This window comes from Cornus florida, unplaced genomic scaffold (genome assembly GCF_030987335.1).
Source record: "Cornus florida cultivar Cherokee Brave unplaced genomic scaffold, ASM3098733v1 CherokeeBrave_3.0.0_Hap2_Chr04, whole genome shotgun sequence".
In the NCBI taxonomy this organism is placed as follows: domain Eukaryota; kingdom Viridiplantae; phylum Streptophyta; class Magnoliopsida; order Cornales; family Cornaceae; genus Cornus; species Cornus florida.
In genome coordinates, this window is record NW_026775574.1 from 55,014,179 (window position 1) to 55,037,163 (window position 22,985).

Below are 22,985 nucleotides of genomic sequence, written 5' to 3' on the forward strand. Positions count from 1 at the left end.
CAGTAGGCGTTGTTTGGTTAGGGTGAGTAAATTGTGTCTTGCAGCATGCATTTTTTTTATCTAGCGAGAGAGGAACAATAGGTTGTTCCAAGGAAAAGCTTCATCAACAAATCAATTCTTAAATTCCATCATGGAATTGGTCCAAGGAAAAATGCTTTGTGTTCAGTGGAAATCATCAATGGGAGCACAAAGAGTGGTGCAGGAATGGGATCTCCCCTTTGTTAAGAAACGTGCAAGTTTTTAAAACTTTTCGAGGGATTTTCATTCATAGATCTTGATTCATCACATAGAGACAAGTTTTATGCAAAAATAAAATATGATGTATCATTCAATTAATTGATTGAATACTTACATCAAAGGCCTAAGTAAATCTTTAAATCTTTCCTCTAAAGTGAATATTCTCACTTGTTGTAGATCCCTTAGCAAGATGCCTTCTCCTTGGATCTCCATCATCTTGGTAATTGTTTTGCCTTTAGGAATCACTCATAAGCCTTCATGAATGACCTTGGAAAACTAGGCTTGTGGGAGCCTCCATTAGATGAGAACACTAACCCTAATTTTCTAGAGAGAGAAAATATATTCCTTTTTCCTTCTTCCAAAAATCACCCCTAAAATATACATAGACCATGTATATATATAGGCAACAAAAAGATAAAGAAAAGGAAACAATAAATCCTTCTCAATCTCTAATTCACATGTCCCAAATCTAATAGGATTCCAATATCAAGTTGGGCTATGAGTGAGAATCCTTTGGACTTATTATTTTATTGGCTACAATGAATTAATAATTGGCCCGGTCCATGGACCCAATTCAATTAATTCATAAATTAATTTATACTCCACTAAAAGAAATTAATTAAATTCCATTTAAATAATAAATAACCTCTAAGTCAATGTTGCACTTTGACCCCTCTATGCATAATTAATTATCAGATAAATAAAGCCATCAATCCGACTACTTAATTAATATATTTATTTTGGTACCTTTGATTATTTCTAGCTCAATCACAATAAAATATTTGTTTGACAAAAATAATAATTTAAATAAATAAATTATTTTGTCTAAAAACACACGAAGGCCTTCGAATTTACTTTGTAATCAACCATAATCAATACAAAATAAATACAAGTAGCAATGATGCAAATATTGAAAATATAATCCTCTAACTATTAATTATATAATTACCCAAAGTGTCGGTCTAAGGATCCCGAACTATCCGCCGAACAAATCAAAGTAATTATTAATTAATAAAAGAGTCTATACTTTTCTCATGCTTAAGAGTCAAATATCATGACAGTGATAAAGAGAAATTGCATACGATGGCTCTCGTAATATATCTCAACCTAACGTGGATCTAGTTCAAGTCTTAATTAATTATGAGTCCATCCATAATTACCGACTATGAACAATTTATGATTACTATTTATATTTATGTATTGATCACCATCACATACATATATAAATATCTTTTGTAATCAAGTGGACACTATCAATTCTATAATGAATCGAAATATAATACATTGAATTCACCAATTGTATAAAGCATAAATATTTCAGAAACGTCAGGAACCTATGTCACTATAATCCAGATAAGAATTTGTTACGACAGGGCATATAAATCCCAACAGCTCCCACTTGCCCTCATAGCCAATTCAAATTGCATCTAACTCCAATGTTATCCAAGTGTTGATCAAAACTATTGATCGATGACACCATTGTAAATGGATCAACAATGTTATGTTCCAATGCAATGTCCTAGCCATGAGTTCATATTCTTGCCGGACAATATCATATAGGACATGATACTTTCCTTTCAGTGTACCTTGTTCCTCTATAGAACTTTGGGTCATTGGTTTGGACTACTTCTGCACTATTGTCACAATATAGCTCGATAAGCAGGTTAGTAAGCTCCACAACCTTTAAATCAATGAGATCAAACCAAAAAGCTTTCTTTACTGCCTTTAAGGCTGCAATGTACTCCACCTTCAGGTTTGAGTCAGCGGTTAAAATCTGCTTAACAATCTACTAACTGATTTCCCTTCCATTGAGTGAACATACACTAAGTCATGAACCTCATAGTATCTACTTCTGATTGAAAATCAGAACTAACATACCTGACTAGGACCATATCATCACATCCATAAATGAGTATGAGATAATTGGTTTTCCTGAAGTACTTGATGATATTTTTCACAACAGACCAGTTATCAAGTCCAGGATTGAACTAATATCTTCTGACTATCCCTACAATTTAGCGGATATCCTGTTTGGTATAGACCATGGCATAAATGAGACTCCCATATGGTAAAACATATAGTTTCAGTCTCATTTGCTCAATCTCCTCTGCTAGTCTTGGAAAACTACTTACTAGAAAGAGCAATCCATATCAATAAAGTAAGAACTCATTCTTTGAGTTATGCATACCAAACCTGGTCAAAACTTTATCAATGTAGGATTATTAAGATAAGCCTATTTTCCTTTTAACCTGATCTTGCAAAAGCTTGATCCTAGAAATATAGCTTACACTTTGAAAATCCACCATTTCAAATTAATTGAACAACTACCTCTTTACTGATGACAAAGCTTCCACGTCATTATAAATGAGTAAGATGTCAACAATATATATAGAATTAGAAAAACAATGACATTCCCTTGTACACTTATAATTTATTCACTAAGAAATCTTCTGGTATCCTTTTCTAGATTAACTTGCCTTCCATAGGTATCACCCTACTAGAAAGTTCTACAAGATCCCAGATTTTATTAGAATACATAGATTCCAACTCTGATTTCATAGCAACTCGCCAAAACGATCTGTATCCATATCGGTTCACGCTTCCATGTAGCTTAGTGGGTCAAACTCATGTTTGACAAGGATGTCCATAAAGATATCACCTAAAACCATGATTCTGTCAGCTGGATGATAATCCTCCCACTACGTCAATGTACCAATGCAGGAATCTGTGTACTAGATGATGCTGACGCATCAATAGGGAATTCATCTATTATTCTCAATCTCTATAATAAGTGTGTTCACATGTGGTACATCTGGTACTCATACCATATTCTCTAACATTATGCTACTAGGTATGTGATTCATAATATGATCCTCCTATAGATAAACAGTGAGTGAAACAATCAACTTTTACCATTGAGATCATAAAATAATCCATCCTAGTGCCTTTAGAGTAACTATCAAATCTATCATGTGTATAATCTGTTTCCAACTTACTTATCCATATCAAGCGCACATGTGCAAGACTACCCCATATGTGCATGTGATTCAAACTAAAATTTAGTTAAAAGCACAGCTCAATGGTATCCTTGAGACAGTCTAGGATGGAATGCAGTTCATAATGCGCATCGATATCATTAATGCTAAACTCTTAAATGAAAGAAATAATGTGGCATAACTGATCATAGATTTAACCATGTTAAGTGGAATTCTGTTATTCCTATTTGACACCTAAATCCATTTAGCACCAATTGCGGAAAACTGGTACACAACACCCTCATTGACTACATAGTCTTTGCACTATCCCAAGAAATACTCATATACACGATCAGATCAAAGTGTTTTGATAAGTTTACCTAATCTGTGCTCCACGTCAGTCTTAACACTTTCGGAATATACCAAAAATTTAAGACTTGTGTCGCATCAGATAAATTTATCCAAAATGTGAGTAATCTTGCTTGGATGTTCATAAGACCACACGTGTCTGTGTATACCGACTCCAATTGTCCTTTATGTCTATTTCATTCGGCTGATTAAGCCCTTAGAGTTATCTATCCTTCAAAACAGGATTCACAAGTTTGGTTTAGGCTCCTCTGCCTCACTAGGTAATAAACCTTCTTTGACCAATCTTTGAATCTCATTTTGACTGATTACAACCCAAAAATAGACACTAAAAATACAATGAGTCAGGAATAATAAAGTTTCTCTTAACATTCAATCTAGAAGATGCAACATTAGTTTCTACATCCTGCAAAATTTAAGAGCTTGATGTTATAGTATATTGACCATCTTTCAAAGCACCAGAAGTAATCGCACATCTGATCAATTTTATAAAACCAGTTTTAGAAAACAACAACACAGTTTTTATAAACCAAAAGTGAAAACAAGAATTAGATTGCATCTAACATCTGTGCATAAAGATAGTTCTCTAATACTAATATCCTCAGACTCTCTAATTTTAGATGCAATACTCCCACTAACTTAACTACAACCTTGGCATCAGGTCAAAAGACAAATATATATCCATCTCATCGAGGCTTCTGGATTCCTGAAATCCTTGCAACGAATTGCAAACATGATTAATGGCTCCAGAATCTATCCATCGGGAATAAATAGATACAACCACGTAACAATGCTCAATGATTAAATATACATTTTCCTATGCCACGTCATTGCTTAGACAGTTCGTCCTTTAGTGTCTTAGTTAGCGGCAAAAGAAACAGTATCCTTCGCCCTCAACATACACTACCTTATTCCCTTTAATCTTTTGGATACCCATGTTTTGTGCTAGCCTAGTCCTATTAGCATCCTTCTTCTTTCCTTTGCCCGTCCACTTGGGCCTAGAAGAAGATGGTATAGACTAGGTTAGATTGATAGGAACACCCATACTTTTGATTATCCCTTCATCTGTTACCAATTCTATAAGAATATTAGTGAGTGTGAACTCAAACTGATTCCTTATTTAGTTTATTCTGAAAGAGCCGAACCAGTTTGGTAACAAGGCAATAATCATGTCAATTTGAAACTTACCACCCAAGTCAGCCCTATTGACCTCCAATTCAATTTTTAAATAATAAACAATCATTTTTCAAAATTCAATCTTTTACTGGAGATCCTTAGGCTATCTTGATGGTAATTAAATTTGATATAGTACTTAGGCATATACTCTATCTAATCTCACCAAAACATCTCAATGGCATTTAACATGATGCTTAAAGAAAATAAAATAATGTAAATGTTAGCTTTAGAGCGTATTCAAGATTAACTCTAGAATATTGCATCAAGTCCTATCATTTGCCTTATTTCACTTATTAAAAGCATTAATGTTCTCTTGAGTATCTTAAAGTAAAAGGATTAGGTTTAGGAGTAGTAAATATATTTTATACCACTACGTTGTGAATAAAATATCTAATTTCCTTTTCCAGTCAAGATAACTGAGGTCCAAATACATTGAATATGTAAGCAAGCAGATAAAATGGATTAGACATAATATCTGAATATAAATGCATTCATACAATATGTAAGGTGAATTATTAATATTATCATGCATATTTAAAATTAAAATGAGTTTGTTAACCACATAATATAATAAATCTCAAATAGAATAAGAGATCATTATCATTATTAGTAAACAATCCCTTTTAATTAATGTGGGTCCCTCAACTCCATAGCAAAATAAATCACACAATCAATAAATCAATAACTTATCCTGATGGAGGAGTTCATTATTACTATTGCTGAGATTCGTTTGCTATTTGGCAAGCACTTCCATTAAAATAGTATGTGGGTCCCTTAACCACTGCATGAAAAATCGGATAACCAATACGCCAATAACTTATTCGGTTGGTGAAGTTCATTATTCCTGTTGGCGGGCAAATCCCATCATCTCCATATCTCTTAAGACAATGCCTTGTCTATCTATATGAAATGATTCCCGATTATGTTTAGCCTTTCTAAAATCACCTAGAATAGACCACTCCGTTGGGGAGCTAACACTATTGATTTTAGATTGAGTGTATAACGTTATTAATGCTCTAATGAAAAATAAAACATTAAATATCTTGTCATTGTAATCTAGACTCTTTAAATCATGCGTAGGGCCTTATTTTTAAAGATCTAATTACAATGAACACTTAATATTTTTTTATTTTCATGAGACAACCATTCTTGTAATATTAAGATTTTTCAAATCATGCGTAGGGCCTTATTTTTGAAAATCTAATTACAATAGTTTTAATAACGAAGGCCATGGGGCAATGTATAAAAATCCCCGCTCCCACTCAATTTTTAGTCATTCATAATTAGGGTTTTCATTTTATTCATTTACATAATATAATGCATGCAAAACGTCTTGATTTTAATCCAATTAAATTTAGAAAATATTTGGACTTTAAATGATTCACTAATATTTAATTTGAGGCATACTTTAAAAATAATTTACAAAAATGATTTTTCGTTTCCCAATAAGTGCCCTCAAATTAATTAGTAATCAAATCCAATTAATTTTCATAATTTAATTAATATAAATCAAGTCATTTACTTAAATTTCATGGATCCAATGCATGAATAATAATTAATAAATAAGTATCTATTACATGCATTACATATATCACATAAATAAATAAATAAACGATAAAGCAGATAAAATGGCCAATGGATTTAGCTTTCAACATTAAAAACTAAATAATTATTAAGTTCTATAATTATTGCACCCTATTAAACTCCCACTATCTCTAAATAATGGAGAATAATATTAAAATCCATTTTGGAGCAATAATTCACTCCCTAATGAGCGATAGCAGCACAAAATAATCATTAAAATAAGCCTAGAGGTCATCTGTAAGGATCTGTGCGCCTGAAGAAAACAAAATTCGGTCATACGCAGTCTCACGCACCATCACGCACGGCTCACGCGCTCTCCACGCACCTCACGCGCTTGCAGAACCTTGTGCATGGTGGCAGCGCGTGGGACGCTCCACCACACGCCATTTGGCGCTGACTTGTACAGGGGTGTGGTCCTCACGCGCCTGATTGCTTCGTGTTGCATGGAGCTCAAAGCTGCAGCGATGCACTGGATCCTTTCTCACCCTGATTTTTAATCCAATGGCTGCCTCATGCGGTTGCACCCAATTTTGGTGCACCGTGAACCACTGGAGCGTCAGTCCTCTTTCCGGCGTTGTTCTCGCCGCCGGCGACAATCCGGTCACCGGAAAATCGCCGATAATTCTAGAAAAAATAATAAAAATTCTCAGAAAATTAAATTTAGGCCCTAAAAATTCCGAAAAATTTCTAAAAAATCCCAGAAAATTCCTAAAGCCTAATTTAACTCTCTTGGACCTTCTTGAAGCTTCATAGCAACCTTTGATATAGATTACATAGCTTTAAATAAATTTACAATTTGAAATACAATGAAAAAAATTAAATTATATTATTGAACTTTTAAACGGCTAAATCAAAGCCTTAATTACATTCATCCAAAGATAAAATTATATTCAATCAACCTATAAGCTTCATCCATGGCCCAAACATACATCATCATTCATTCACAATTATACATATATCATCATTTATCAATATATATCAACATATATCAATAAAAATATATATAAATATAATTTTGGATCCATGAATGATGATTTTCATAAAATCATGATATCTAGTAATGAATTAAACCATGCTCTGATACCACTGTTGGGAAACGTGCAAGTTCTTAAAACTTTTCGAGGGATTTTCATTCATAGATCTTGATTCATCACATAGAGACAAGTTTTATGCAAAAATAAAATATGATATACCATTAAATTAATGGATTGAATACTTACATTAAAAGTCTGAGTAAACCTTTAAATCTTTCCTCTAAAGTGAATATTCTCACTTGTTGTAGATCTCTTAGCAAGATACATTCTCCTTGGATCTCCATCGTCTTGGTAATTGTTTTGCCTTTAGGAATCACGCATAAGCCTCCATGAATGACCTTGGAAAATTAGGCTTGTGGGAGCTTCCATTAGATAAGAACATTAACCCTAATTTTCTAGAGAGATAAAATATATTCCTTTTTCCTTCTTCCAAAAATCATTCCTAAAATATACATAGACCATGTATATATATAGGCAATAAAAAGATAAAGAAAATGAAACAATAAATCCTTCTCAATCTCTAATTCACATGTCTCAAATCTAATAAGATTCCAATATCAAGTTGGGCTATGAGTGAGAATCCTTTGAACTTATTATTTTATTGGCTACAATGAATTAATAATTGGCCCGGTCCATGGATCCAATTCAATTAATTCATAAATTAATTTCTACTCCACTAAAAGAAATTAATTGAACTCCAATTAAATAATAAAGAACCTCTAAGTTAATGTTGCACTTTGACTCCTCTGTGCATAATTAATTATCAGATAAATAAAGCCATCAATCCGACTACTTAATTAATATATTTATTTTGGTACCTTTGATTATTTCTGGCTCGATCACAATAAAATATTTGTTTAACAAAAATAATAATTTAAATAAATAAATCATTTTGTCTAAAAACACACGAAGGTCTTCGAATTTACTTTGTGATCAACCATAATCAATACAAAATAAATACAAGTAACAATGATACAAATATTGAAAATATAACCCTCTAACTATTAATTACATAACTACCCAAAGTGTCGGTCTAAGGATCCTGAAGTATCCGCCGAACAAATCAAAGTAATTATTAATTAATAAAAGAGTCTATATTTTTCTCATACTTAAGAGTCAAATGTCATAACAGTGATAGGGAGCAATTGCATACGATGACTCTCGCAATATATCTCAACCTAACGCGGATCCAGTTCAAGTCTTAATTAATTATGAGTCCATCCATAATTACCGACTATGAACAATTTATGATTACTATTTATATTCATGTATTGATCGCCATTATATACATATATAAATATCTCTTATAATCAAGTGGACACTATCAATTCTATAATGAATCGAAAGATAATACAATTAATTCACCAATTGTATAAAGCATAAATATTTCAGAAACGTCAGGAACCTATGTTACTATAATCCAAATAAGAATTTGCTATGACAGGGCATATAAATCCCAACACCCTCTACATTTATTAGAAGCGACGTATCTCCTCCTCCTTCGCAGATGATCAATGCCCTGAACATTGTCTTAGAGTAACGATCCTTTGTGACTGGATTAGGAGAATAGGATTTACTGTTGGGCTGGATTTTGTGTATTTCAGGCTTTTTTTCATAAGCCATCCTTTGTACATTCCTTCTCTCTCTGAATAATTTGCTTTATCATTTAAAAAAAAAAAAAAAAAAAATCCTTTGTGACTGGATTAGGAGAATAGGATTTACTGTTGGGCTGGATTTTGTGTATTTTAGGCTTTTTTTCATAAGCCATCCTTTGTACATTCCTTCTCTCTCTGAATAATTTGCTTTATCATTAAAAAAAAAAAAAAAAAAAAAAAAAAAAAAAAAACCTTGGACATAAACTTCTGAAACTACGAAGGCTTTAGATTGTTAGGGATTTTTGGTAATTTTAAATTCTTATTTTTAAGTTTGTCCACGTAATCATATCAAAATGCACTTTAACCAAAACAATTCTCTATATTCACATCACAATGTTATATATATATATATATATATATATATATATATATATATATATATATAATAAAATAATAGACTAAAGTAATAGGCCAGTAAAATAACAATGAACACGCATTAAAAGTAGAAGAGGGTAAGAAACTTCTGGTTGTTTAATGGAGGGGTACGCATCTGTCTTAAAGTCTATACAACCTCCCTACGTACAGGTTGTGACGATTATGAAAGACTCCAAGATACAACTTCAATGTCCTCCATACGCACGTTCACAAAGTGACGATTACCAAGTCCATTGTCATAGTGTCAATAAACTCAGATATATATATATATATATATATATATATACACACACCCACACACTCAAATATATATAATATTTTGGTCGAATGAAGGGAGGTTTAAAACAAAAAGAAATGTGGATGAGGGAAGTAAAAAACGTGTATCTAATCTGTTAGAATACCATATATTTATAGGATATTTTAACACCTTTAGCCAATAGACACAACTCAGGGTCACACCTCTTTAAAAATAAGAAGTTTTAAAAACTTTTATGTTTTTATTCAAAAATAAATAAAAAAACCTTGCATTGTATCCATTCGCACTCTTAGGTTCCGGATGTGCTCTGACTCTCATATTATGTGACTTAAATTTTGTCTGTTCCTGCTCCTGCTTCATATGACTTAAACTATAAGTGATCATCTACCTTGACATTCAACAAGTATACGTCTCAAACAAAAAACCCTGATCGAATCCGGTATACACTTGTTGTCATGACATATAATTCAAATCCAATACACCAATACAGAAGTAACGAACTAATTGTGCCATTACAAAATAATAATAAAAAATTGCAAAACTAACCAAATGAGCAAGAAATGAAACTTAAAAGGAAACAGAACTTTTAGTAAGCCTAGTGGTTTAGAAGCCCCTTTAACAAAACTTGCACTTGCTTTACTTCTTGCAAGCGTATCATTTTTTTAAGCAATAAATTCTAAATTTCAATATTGTCCATTATTTATTTATTCCTTGCCATCTTCTACGTTGTTCTCTCCCGGGGTGTGTCTGAATTTTCTGCCACGATCTAACCCATCTCCTCCTACCGTTAATTGAAAATTTCATATCAGCAATGAATTATTTTTTTCACTAATTTCTGAATTTAGAAATCTTTATAGATGAAGTCACATAAAATTCCTCTCTATAATTGGAAAGATATTTCAATACACTTACACAATTCAACCTTCATCTTACTATTTATAGAGGTTCAATCCTTCTAGAACTTTCCCCTCGGAATTCTTTTAACTGGGCCGATCTCCAGTAAATCCTTTCTTTGGGTCTCGATTAAAGGAAGGCCCTTTAGTCATTATGTGGAAGAATTCCATACTCGATCGGAACCCAAACCCAATAAAACAAATGTTTAAGCCACTCACTATGTTATTATTATAGCTCAAAGTAAAGGGCATGAATAAAACATATTAATTTCCACCACTCATTTTGTGACTACTATACATGTTGCATTTCCCACCTCCATTTTCTCGAACATGGAGGTGTTACTGCAATAAAATGACTGTAAAATTGGAAACAGATAAGAAACAAAGCTGAATAAAAATAAAAATAAAAGTAAAACATATACATATACATATATTACAACATCCTTTCCGGCATTTCCAAACAAAAGAGATATAAATATGAAATATACATTCTCTATGAGGTTTGGAAATGACAAAAAGAGCTCTGAACAAAACCTATCAGAAGCAAAGGTTTTGTGGGATGCACTCGAAGCACACATTGCTCCACTTCTCCCAGTCCTCCACTTCTGGCTCGTAGTACAATATCCACAAAGAATAGTGTAGAACATTTTTCTGGCGGGAAAATGACTATATCAAAAAAAAGATCTATGAAGTGTTTTACTTCTCGAGTTTTCGTTCTCCTCCTCTCTCTCCCCTTAATGATAGTTGGCCTGATGAAGTATGAAACAAAATGAATTGAGTAAAAATTGGATCAGTTGAAGATACTTTACTAATCAAGTGCAGCTTTGTTCCTTCGACCCGTTATTGCACTCGGGAAGCCATCAAAGATTGGCCTTTTCATGGCTGCAGCAGAAAGGACCTGAAAATCTGTCTTCAAACTCCATTTTGATGTTGGCCAGATGGAAGCCGTACTAGTGTCTTTATCCTGCAAACTTGATGTACTTGAGGACTTCCTTACTCCATTTAAGTGATCATTTACAAGAAAATTCCCCACAGCTGCAGGAATGGGGTTTGACGAACCTCCTTCCGCATCTGACCCTAAAGCGGTTCGGTTGGCTGTCTTGGGCCTCAGGGCTAAACCCTTTCCATTAATAGCCAAAAAACTACCACCACTGCTGTTATCATCCTTCAGTAGCATTTCTGGGGTACGGGAAGTAAAGTCGGCATCAGATTTCTGACACCTTCTGAACGACTTATCATTCCAGTTATCAGAGTTACCATCTGTAGCTTCTGCTACTGACCCGTCATTGGCCATTTTACCGTTCTCTGACAAGAAACGATTAACTGAGCTTTTAAATTTTCCATGAGAATTTAGAGGGGAGTTAAAAAGAGGAGAACGTTCAGCAAATGGTCCATCCTCTAAATAATGAGCACTTCCTTTCCGAAGGACGGCCATTTCAAGCTCTTCTGATGCAGTTTCTTTATCTGTTGATAGACCATAATGCCTCTGTAAATTGCTCATGGCTTGAGAAACCTTTCGCTGAGAAGATGAATTTAATTTGAGTGTCTGAAATGATTCAATAAAATTGATGTGCCTCTGGCTGGGTGAGGTTTGTTCCGTGCTGCTCGGCCTGCAAAATAATTCATAATAATAAGAAAATGTTAATTCCGTGCATATTCACTTAAAGGAAGAAACTGCTAATATGAAATATAACTAGTAAAACGCTAGACCTGAACTTTTAGAAGAGAAACCAAAAGAAAAAACACGACTTTTTCTACCATGCAAGTATACAATAAAAATCCTTCAAGTGGGCTGAGTCACCTTTACCTCGCCCCTCACTATTTTTCACCCACCTAATCACCACCAACACTTCCATCAGCAGACAACCACCAGTCCAACCCAACATTAGAATGACAATGCGAAACTTCACCCCAAAACCACTACCACCATTCTACCTCCTGACTTTTAACTAAAACCACTATCACACATTTGTTAATGCAGCCATCACCACTTTTTTACCATCTTCTCACACCACAGTTAAAGAACACTTTCAATTGCATTATACCAACACCAGTCAGCCAAATTCAACTATGGATTCAACTCCCAAGGCAAAAAAGCATTTGATTTATAACAGAAATAATGGAATAGGATTCTTTGAATTGAGACTCTAATAGTACATCTTAACTCTGATAATAAAACATGATTGTGATATTTTCTTCATGTTCTATTTTGTGTTTCTAATGCAACTTGCGCCATGTGATTTCTAAATTTGGGGTTTTCGTTTTAAAAATGAGTATGAATTCACACAACAAAAGAGTTATGTATTCTTAACCCCATCAGATAATGAAACTACAATATTTTGTCCCCAATTACCACCAGATCTCTAGCCTGGACGGTATGATCTCTCCTGTAGTCCTCTCCAAAGGGGAAACTGAGAGTTCGAGCCATTAGGGACGTGTTGTGGGTAATGGGGTGTGTGTTTGCTTTAACTTCTAGGGTAAAAATTATATTTTGTCCCCAATTCTATGTGTCAAATATGTACCTACATTATTCTCAAATGAATTATCAATAAAAATATTTTGTCCACAATTAACTTCTGTTCTATGTGTCAAATATGTACCTACATTATTCTCAAATGAATTATCAATGTGATTATTGACATCCAACATTTTCATCAAACTGGAAATTGCATAATTGCTCACAATTGAATACATATCAACTTCTATAGAGATGTCCCAACTATCTTGTCTGCTATTTAAAGTAAGGGTTGTGATTCACCAACCTACAGGAATTACCAAAAAAAATTTAACATACGTTTGGCTCTTTGAATCCTCATGAGCTTCAAATAAAAATGATTACAGTTGTCCTTTTAATTTTAAAAGCACCCTACTACAACAGCTGGTAAGGGCATTGAATACAATTCATCCAGGAAGCCCAGCACCATACAAGAAGGGGGAAAAAGAATACATGAAGATTTGGGTTTTCATAAAAATATTATGTATATGCAAGAGCTTGAATTAGTTAAATTAACTTTAGTTACATTCATACCTGACGTGAATCACATTAGTCATCAACATTACACTACATACAGTTCAATGGCTTCATTAATTTATCATAACTGTAAATAATTGAACATTATAAAACATCAAATGAATGAAACATAAAATTATCACAAGGATTCAAATGCAAAGTATAGATTTTTTTTTTTTTTTTTTTTTGATAAGTAAGAATTTAAAAAAAAGGCTCAAAAGGGGAGCGGAACCCAAAGAAACAAAAGTGCCACAAGGCACCTTAAACCTTCAAAGAGGCCAAAAATACAATAATCTCTTCAATAGATCTACAATCTCTCCCTGAAACCCAACAAAAAAGAGTGGAAATGATTGAGAACTTAAGCGAAGAAATAGATTTCTTCTTTCTATCAAAATATCTCCTATTTCGCTCGAGCCAGATGCACCACCAAATACAAAGAGGCATAGCCCTCCAAGCATCCTGAATGAGAACCCCAACAGAGACACCTCTCCAAGCCTCAATCAATCCTTTAGAAGAACAGGGCATAACCCAATGGACCCCAAATAATCCAAGCATCAAATCCCAACAGTCTCTAGCCATGCTGTAGTGCAAAAAAAGGTGGTCAACTGTCTCCTCGTCACACAAGCACAAATAACAATGATTGACTACCACCTGATTCCTCCTTCTCAAATTATCCTGTGTTAAAATCTTGCCCAGGACGGAAGTCCAAGCGAAAAAGGCAACCTTAAGAGGGGCCTTAGATCGCCAAATAGACTTCCAAGGGAAAGCGCCACCAAAATCAACCGCAAGGCATCTAAAAAAGGACCTAACCTCGAAACGACCCTGAGAGTTGGGATCCCAAAGCCAACAATCCGAATCCCCAACTGTGATCACCTGGCGATACAGAACTTCCAAAAAACGAGTAACATCCTCAATCTCCCACTAGTGAAAGTGCCTCCTAAACTGAACATCCCAAGTCAGTCTCCCGTTATCAAGGTGATAACAGTTAACCACCACGGCCTGTCTGTGAGAAGCGATCCTATAGAGCCGTGGGAAAGCGAGAGCAAGAGGAAGCTCCCCACACCAGAGATCCTCCCAAAATCTGATCCTTCTACCATCCTTGATCCGAAAGCGAACATGCTTGCAAAAATCATCCCACCCCTCCGAATGAAAGTCCAAACCCCTACCCCCCTAGGACCATGCATCTCAGCAGAGCACCACCCACCACTACTTTCTCCAAACTTGCTTGCGATAACTCTCCTCCAAAGCCAATGCCTCTCAATCCCAAACCTCCATAACCATTTCCCAAGGAGGGCCTTATTGAAAGGCAACAACCTCCTTAACCCTAAACCTCCACAACGAATCGGACGGCACACATGCTCCCACCGAACAAGATGATACTTGAACTCCCCCCCCCCCCCCCCCCAAAGAAAGTTGCACTGCAATCTCTCAATTCTCTCAGCCACTGAAGAAGAAATCTGAATAAGAGAGATAAAATAAGTGGGGAGACTAGAAAGGGTGCTCTTAATCAAAGTAACCCAATCCCCCTTTGAAAGGTACTGTTTTTTCCAACCCACCAGCCTCTTTTCGAATCTATCCACAACCAGATCCCAACTCCCCACACATCTCGAAGGGGCTCCCAAAGGCAACCCTAAATAAGAAATGGGAAAAGAGCCAGTGCGACATCCAAGCAAACGTCTCGATCTCAGGGACATCCCCAACAGGCACAAGGACGCTCTTTCCAACATTCACCTTAAGACCAGAGACAACTTGGAACCAAATCAAGACGCATCTTAAATATCTCAACTGGGACACATCAGCATCACAAAGCACTAAAGTATCATCCGCAAACATCAAGTGGGAAATCTCCAATTGGTTAGCAACATCCCTGCCCACCCGAAAGCCTCTTAAAAAACCCAACTCCACAGCCTTCTTTAACAATCTGCTAAGGGCCTCCATCACAAAAAGGAACAAGAATGAAGAAAGCGGATCCCCTTGTCTCAATCCCCTCGAAGAAGAAAAAAAACCCGTTGGAGCTCCATTCACAATGACAAAGAAACGAGCGCTAGAGATACAGAAAAGAATCCATCTCCTCCAACGCTCGCCAAATCCCATCCTCTCCAATAAGTAGAGAAGGAAGCTCCAACTAACATGATCATACGCCTTCTCAATATCCAGCTTACATAAACACCCGGAACCCCACAACTCAAACGGGAGTCCACACATTCACTAGCAATAAGAACTGAATCCAGGATCTGACGACCTCCCACAAAGGCATTCTGAGCATAAGAAATGACGCCGTTCATAACCTTCCTCAACCTAGAGGCCAAGACTTTCGCAATCAACTTATAAAAACAGCCCACCAAACTGATAGGGCAAAAATCCCTATCATCCATCGCTTCACCCTTCTTCGGAATAAGAGCAAGAAAAGTGGCATTCAAGCTCTTCTCAAAAGAACCCTGAACATAGAAAGCGTGAAAAGAGCCCATCACCTCCTCACGGACCACCTCCCAGCACTCCAGAAGAAATCTCATAGTAAAACCATCGGGACAAAGGGCTTTATCCCCATTACAGCTCTTCAAAGCGGACAAAACTTCCTCTTCCGAGAATGGCTCCTCCAAAGCAGAAGACTCCTCACTCGAAATAGAATCAAAGTGAAGCCCAACAAGCAAAGGACGCCAACCAGCTGGTACAGTGAACAACTTCGAAAAGTAATCAGTAAAACCCTTACAAATCTCCTCCTCCTTGCAAAACATCTCCCCAGGACCCCATCCACCCGAATCCTCCCAATGTGATTGCCCCTTCTGTGAGCATTGGCAAGACGGTGAAAAAATTTAGTATTATTGTCACCTTCCTTGAGCCACAAAGCTCTAGACTATTGTCTCCACGAAATCTCCTCCATGGTGGCGATCTCAGCAAACTCTGCCTGACACTCCACCCTCCTAAGCTTCAAGGGAACCGGCAAAAGACCCTGACCCTCCATCCTGTCAATGTCAGCAATCTCAGAGAGAACACGATTCTTCCTCCAAGCCAAATTTCCAAAAACCTCTTTGTTCCAAATTTTAAGATCAGTCTTCAAAAGACGTAACTTGCCTGCCAAAGAATGACCAGGGGAGCCAAACACCCCATACCCCACCCACTAGAATCGGACTTGCTCCAGAAAACCCTTAGCCCGAAGCCACATATTCTCAAATCTGAAAGGGGACTTTTTGCTACGCAACCCACCACAATCCAACATCAACGGAACATGGTCAGACAAAGGGCGAGCCAAAGTGGTCTGAACAACATCAGAAAACTTCTCTTCCCAATCACTCGACAAAAGGAATCTGTCAAGTCAAGAGAGAGTGGGAGGAGAGCGACCACTTGACCAAGTGTAAGGACCACCCACCAAAGGCAAATCAAACAAACAAAAAGCGTCAATAAACTCCGAGAAGGACACCATGTCAACTGTCCACCTGCCTCCTGTCGATCTCTCGAAAGGGGAACGAAATCCCCACCGATACACCAAGGCAACGACCATCTCCTACGAACCTCCCCCAATTCCTCCTAGAGTAAATAACAGACAATCTTCTGAAGGGCCATAAACACCAAAAAAAAACCAACGAAAACCATCCTCCACCATAGAAAGAACACAGTAAGCCGAGAAAAGTCCAACCTGAGAATCCAACAAAGAGACCCACCGGTTATCCCACATAATTAGGATACCTCCCGAAGATCCAATCGCATCCAAAGCAAACCACTCTACAAATCTCCCTCCCCACAAGCTTCGAACAATCGCATCCATCATCGAGGCAATCTTGGTTTCTTGCAGACACACAACATGACCACCCGCTTTCCGAATCACCGATTTAACCATTTTCTTCTAGCCGGATCGTTAAGACCCCGGACATTCCAAGAAAGAATTTGTAGCTTCACAGGGAAACAATAGAGTTGACATTTTCCCTCCTCCTTCCACTAGCCCTCACCCTAGACCCCCTATTCCTCCTTTCATAAATGACAACCGGCGAGGGGATCGGAATCCCCCTCTCCTCTCTCTCCACTGGAGAGCTCCCCCTACTTCCCATTCTATAAGCAAACTGAGCATTAAGAACATCAAGGAATAAACTGGTCGCCTCCTCCATCCGACCCTCGAAAGAAACCCCCAAAAGGGAGCCCACCTCAACACCCTTTTCTCTCACCCAATCGTCCTCCAAATTAGTCACACCTGCACCAAAACCAGCCCTTTCCACAAAATCCCCTTCCGGTCTAACAACAGCCAAAGGGGTAAGCAATTCCACATCAGAATCACGACCATTCCACAAAACCATTCCCAAATCCCCTTGTAGAGAAGAGCACGACCCATCCTCCTCATTCTCAACAGTCGACAGGGAAAGGGAACAGCTAGATAATGGGGTCCTAAACACCTCATCAGCCAAATGATCATTCTGCTCATACTGAAAACCTTTCAAAGCAAGATGAGCCCGCAAATCATTCAAGAGCACAGCGGCTAAAACATCATCAATCTTGATCTTCACATCCCGGCCCACACACACAGTAATACCTTCACTGTTAACATCAGACATCCGGGGTGATCCCAGCTCAATACCACTGCTACCACCATGTCGATCCTCACAAACAAGTTCCGGCTCCCTTTCAAAAACTGGGGCCATAACTGTGAAAGAGCTCAGGTATCAATCAGAAAATTCAAGCTGGTTAGAGAAATTCATTCCTATACCATAGTCAAACGTAATTCCCTCATTAATTATGCATTCATTTGCTAAGAGCATTGCAGAAGTTCACTAAATTGAAAGACAAAAACAACTTGATCCCTAGTCTTAAAAGGATCATAATACTAACGTAGTCGGATACAAATTTATCCAACTATTGAAAGTCAGATAAAAAAAACCTCATTGAAAATTTCTCTATGTAGGACTTTCTTCACAATCAAATAACCATTTAAGCATTTCTTTGAACCCCAACCCTGTCCTTTTTGGCCTTCTCTTCCTCCAGAGTACTGTTTCAACATAAGATGAAGCACTACGGATTTCTATTTTCTTTTTTCTATTTTTCAACATAAAGAGAAATACTATTAGTTGTAAAAGATATCTCATCTCAGCCAATTTCGTTACAACCACAATGCTGATAGTCAGAATCACTTTTTTCATCCCTTCACATCTTCTGATTCAACACTTAATTAAAACTCTTCCTTTGATTTTCAATAACATATATCAATCTTAAAATGACTGTTGAACATTCTGCTTAAAGCTCAGGAAAGCATATAACAATGGCTTGAGTTGGCTGCTTCTGGAGTTATGAAATAAAAGAGAGAATGGAACTTCTGACATGATGCTCCCAAGAGTTAGGTAGCATGAACTTCCATGCCATCCAGGTTTCTTGGGAATCTCTTAGTCAAAGACATGTTAACTTTCTGCCATATCTTCTGTAGCAGAAGGATGTAAATCAGTATGTTTTGAGGACCAGATTTTAATTTCTGATAATTGACGCTGAAACACAAGATTCTGAGAAGTATCATTTGCAACAACTACAAATAGTAACAATTGAACCCAAGTATATTTGAGCTCCTAATATGGTAATTGATTGCTGCAATGGTAAGAAGCTCAGCTGACATGCATGAGAGCACAGGTGCTTGTAGCAATGGTAAATGCTGGGGCTGACATACATGATTGCACGAATTCAAGCTTGAAAGCAAATGCTTTGTGCACAAATAATGTCAAATGTTACATTTGTCTCAACTCTCAAGCCTTCCCTTTCCACCACTCCGCGACGTAAGCAGGAGCAGTACCGGGTAATGGCCTTTTAGGTTTGGGTTCACGATGGAGAAAACAGAGATGGGTCTATTAAGATAGCATGACACATTAATAAGCTAGATGGACATCAGATAAATTAAACAACTGTAAGACATGGAAATTGACTATATGTGTTAGCAAAACATCAGCATAATGAAGTTCATATAACATTTCTGATTTTCAAAGAAACTGAAATAAATATTATGCATTTCATAAGAACATGACAATGGCACAACAGAATAATTAATGTTAATTGAATGAATAAATACCCGGCAGCATCAATTCCATTTGACATAATGGGAGATGGCGGGTGCCTCCCTGGCAATGGTATGTACAGTGACTTGAGTGCAAACATTTGAAGATCTGTCACCAGGCCATTTATCCTTTTAATGTCAGCCACCTGGCATACCGTACACCATTGCCAAAAAGAAATGATCATCCATCTTATTATCAGACTTGCGAGGGGGAAAAAACAACTGAAAGTGGGAAGTAAAAAGAAAACCGCATGGAAACTCATAAATCAAAACACAGAATGCAGAAGTTTAATAACTGAAATGAACAAATCATACTAAGAGATGGAGTGGAAAAGTTATAGCATATTTTGGTATAACAATTAGCAGTATAAATTAAACTGAAGGATTCATCCAACAGTAAACTCTCTCTCTCTCTTCTCTCAACACAATTGGAATTTTATATATTATGATTTTTCAATTTTCAAGGAAACAGTCTCTTTTCTTAGTAGTTGGTTAAGTCAACTACTAAGAGGGAGAAGGAAAGGGAACACTATATCATTCTTGGTTTAAACATGAAAAAGGCAAGTAGAATCAGGGAAAAGAAGGAGATCTTAACCCCTCACTTAGTTTGTTTTCCTTCAAAAGTGGAAGAAAATGAAGGGAAAGAACAGCATAGATAGTGATTATCCATTTCTACCCTATTTACCAACCAAGTGGGGGAAACTACCACCAACCTATCCTTTCTTTTCCTTTACCATTTATCCAAAAAGAAGTACTCAACCCCCACCAAGTAGAGTGGTCTCTTGTGTGTTAAGATGCCGAGTTCAATTTATCCAATACCCGTGATATAAAACTGATTGCAGATATCCAAAGGGAGAGGTCGTCAGGGATGAAAACACCCTCCATTACCCAAAATATATAAATTCATATATAGGTGAGGGCAACAGTAAGCTTGCTCGACTTGAAGGTCATGAGTTTGAAATAAGAAACAGCCCCTCCCTTGCGGAGTTAGGAGGTAATGCCGCGTACATTTGACCCTTCCCCTACCCAGCCGCAACACTGGGAGCTTCCAGCACTCAGCTAGCCCTTTTTTATGTATGTGTGTAATTACCAGTGTTATATCTTTTTTCTTCCCTTACTAATCTTATCCTTCTCTCCTCTTTCTTAACCACTGTAATATTCATCAGCAATCAGACATAGGAGGAGATGAAAAAAATTACCATTTGAAATATGGTGTTTTAGTATAAAGTCACAAAGTTGCATATCTTATCCCATAAAAAATAATAATAATAATAATAATAATACAATGTGTTGCAACAACAAATGAAAATAAAAACAAGAACAAACCATATATTATAAGAAAAGCAAATGCGTCTGACTTGATGATCGACTTTACCTCAACACCGTATTTGATTGCAATGCCAGCGAGTGTATCCATCTTAGAAACCTGGTGTTCAATATAATTGACACCGAGACCAACACCACCACCACCCGAACAACAAGAAGGAGGAGGAGACGATACCGGCGAAAGCTTTGACGACATTCGATCAACGGTCTCGAACCAATTCCTAATCCTCCACTTATTTTTCTCTACCCTCCATTCGAAATTTAGAACCCTAATGCAAAATTAACAACTCATATCTATAAGGCGACATTTGAGAACAAAATTGAACGATGAACAACTCAATCTTCCTTGAACCAGGCGACCGAATTTAGGGGTGACAAACCCTAGATCTGGGACGTGTCTGAAGTTTCTCTCTACCCTCTTTCTCTCTCTAAATCGACGTTGGGCACTCTTCTCCGGGGAGAGGTGTTTGTACGGTTCTCTGCGTTTTTGTCGGAAAGAATTTTTGCGTGATCATTTATACGCAGCCTACACGGTAAGCCAAATATAGTTATTACGGTACTAATATTGAAAGGGTGGTGAAATCACAAGATGCTAATTAATTTTATTTTATAATGTCCTAATTAATTTTAATATAATTTTTCTTTTCATATTGTTTATTTTATAATGTCCTAATTAATTTTAATATAATTTTTCTTTTGATATTCTTTACTTTTTTTACTGTGTGCTTTTTTTTTTCGTGCTCTATACTTTCATCTTTTTTTTTTTCTTTGTTTTTGAAGGTTTGTATTTTTTTTTTGCCGCGGGGGGGGGGGGGGGGGGGTTGTACTTTTCCAATAAAAAAAATTTTGGTGTGTTTTTTCTTCCTCATCAAAAGAGAATTTATTCAAGAGAGATATATTTTTTAATGGGTATTTTTTTTTTTGTCCGGTCAAAAGACGTAATTTATTCAACAGAAATAATTTTTATTTTGGATACTTTTTATTTTTGGTCCAGTTAAAAAATAAATAAAATTATTCAATATAAATAACTTCATATTTTTTGTTTTGTTAAAAGAGAACTAAAATATTAAAGATTAGAGTTAAAGAGAGTAAATCTCAAAAGGCAATTGTGTTATTTAAAAAATAATAGTAATTATTTACCTATAAAGTTAGGGTTAAAATTGTCATTTCTTTTGATATTAGAGTGCAAACGTAGAAAATTGGAATGGGAACATTGTCATTTGTCTCCCAGAAAGAAATCATGGTATATAAAAAATGTCATTTTTAATCCTATCCTCATTTGTTATAACTTTTGCTTCTTTTTTTACCGACGAAGAGAAAGAAAAACAAAAAATATCAATTCGATTTGATTTATGTATTTTAGAAGAGCTTTTAATGCCTTAAGAATTTTTTTATTTGTTTGGCAAAGCATTTGCAAAAGTTCTTTTACTATTAAAATAATTATTTTGCCCTTAGAAAAATTATTTTTTGGAAAATTATTTTTCAAGATTAATTAAGTGACAATTCTATTACGTGTAACTCTCATCTAAAGTCACAACCAACTGGATATATAATTTGTCTTCACACATAGTCCTCATTTTTCATCTTACAATTGAACTACTAAGACTAATTCTCATTTTAACTATCATTATCCACCACAAAACTGAAAAATTTATATAAAAACAATGTCATATAAAAATAACAACTTTCCATATACCACCAAGTAAAATTGTCCAAGTAGTAAAATGTACCATCTACGAAGCTACTAAAGTAGCACGGTATGTTATTGTTGTCTAATGGATTCGAGTAGAGTTTTAAGGAATGTAATAATTCTTCTCCTTTTTAATTCCATTAAAAAAAATTAAAAGATGGCATCTCAGTGTGTCATCTAGCACGTGAAAGAATCTCGAGTATTAACTCTTTGTAGATGGCAAGATGGTTAAGAGATCCACGCATATATGCCCATACGAATTAGATTTCATCTAGCAAATTTGGTTAGTGCAAAAGCTACGTGTGTGTGTGTGTGAGGGTAAAGTGTAAAAAAAACCCTCCTAACTATGTCTAAATTTGTAAATAATCCCCTAAACTATGTTTTGTATA

The 22,985-nt window shown here is 36.0% G+C and overlaps 1 protein-coding gene across 1 annotated transcript; it reads right to left on the reverse strand.

Annotated features, from left to right (window-relative positions):
• Positions 1 to 10,928: 10,928 nt before the first annotated feature.
• LOC132303268 (uncharacterized) lies at positions 10,929 to 21,692 on the reverse strand. The gene is made up of 3 exons (XM_059800469.1): positions 20,956 to 21,692; positions 19,596 to 19,726; positions 10,929 to 12,161 (listed from the first exon to the last, which is right to left on the reverse strand). The coding sequence occupies exons 1-3, from the start codon at positions 21,100 to 21,102 to the stop codon at positions 11,360 to 11,362; spliced, it is 1,080 nt and encodes a 359-aa protein (XP_059656452.1). The 5' UTR covers positions 21,103 to 21,692; the 3' UTR covers positions 10,929 to 11,359.
• Between the last annotated feature and the right edge of the window lie 1,293 nt (positions 21,693 to 22,985).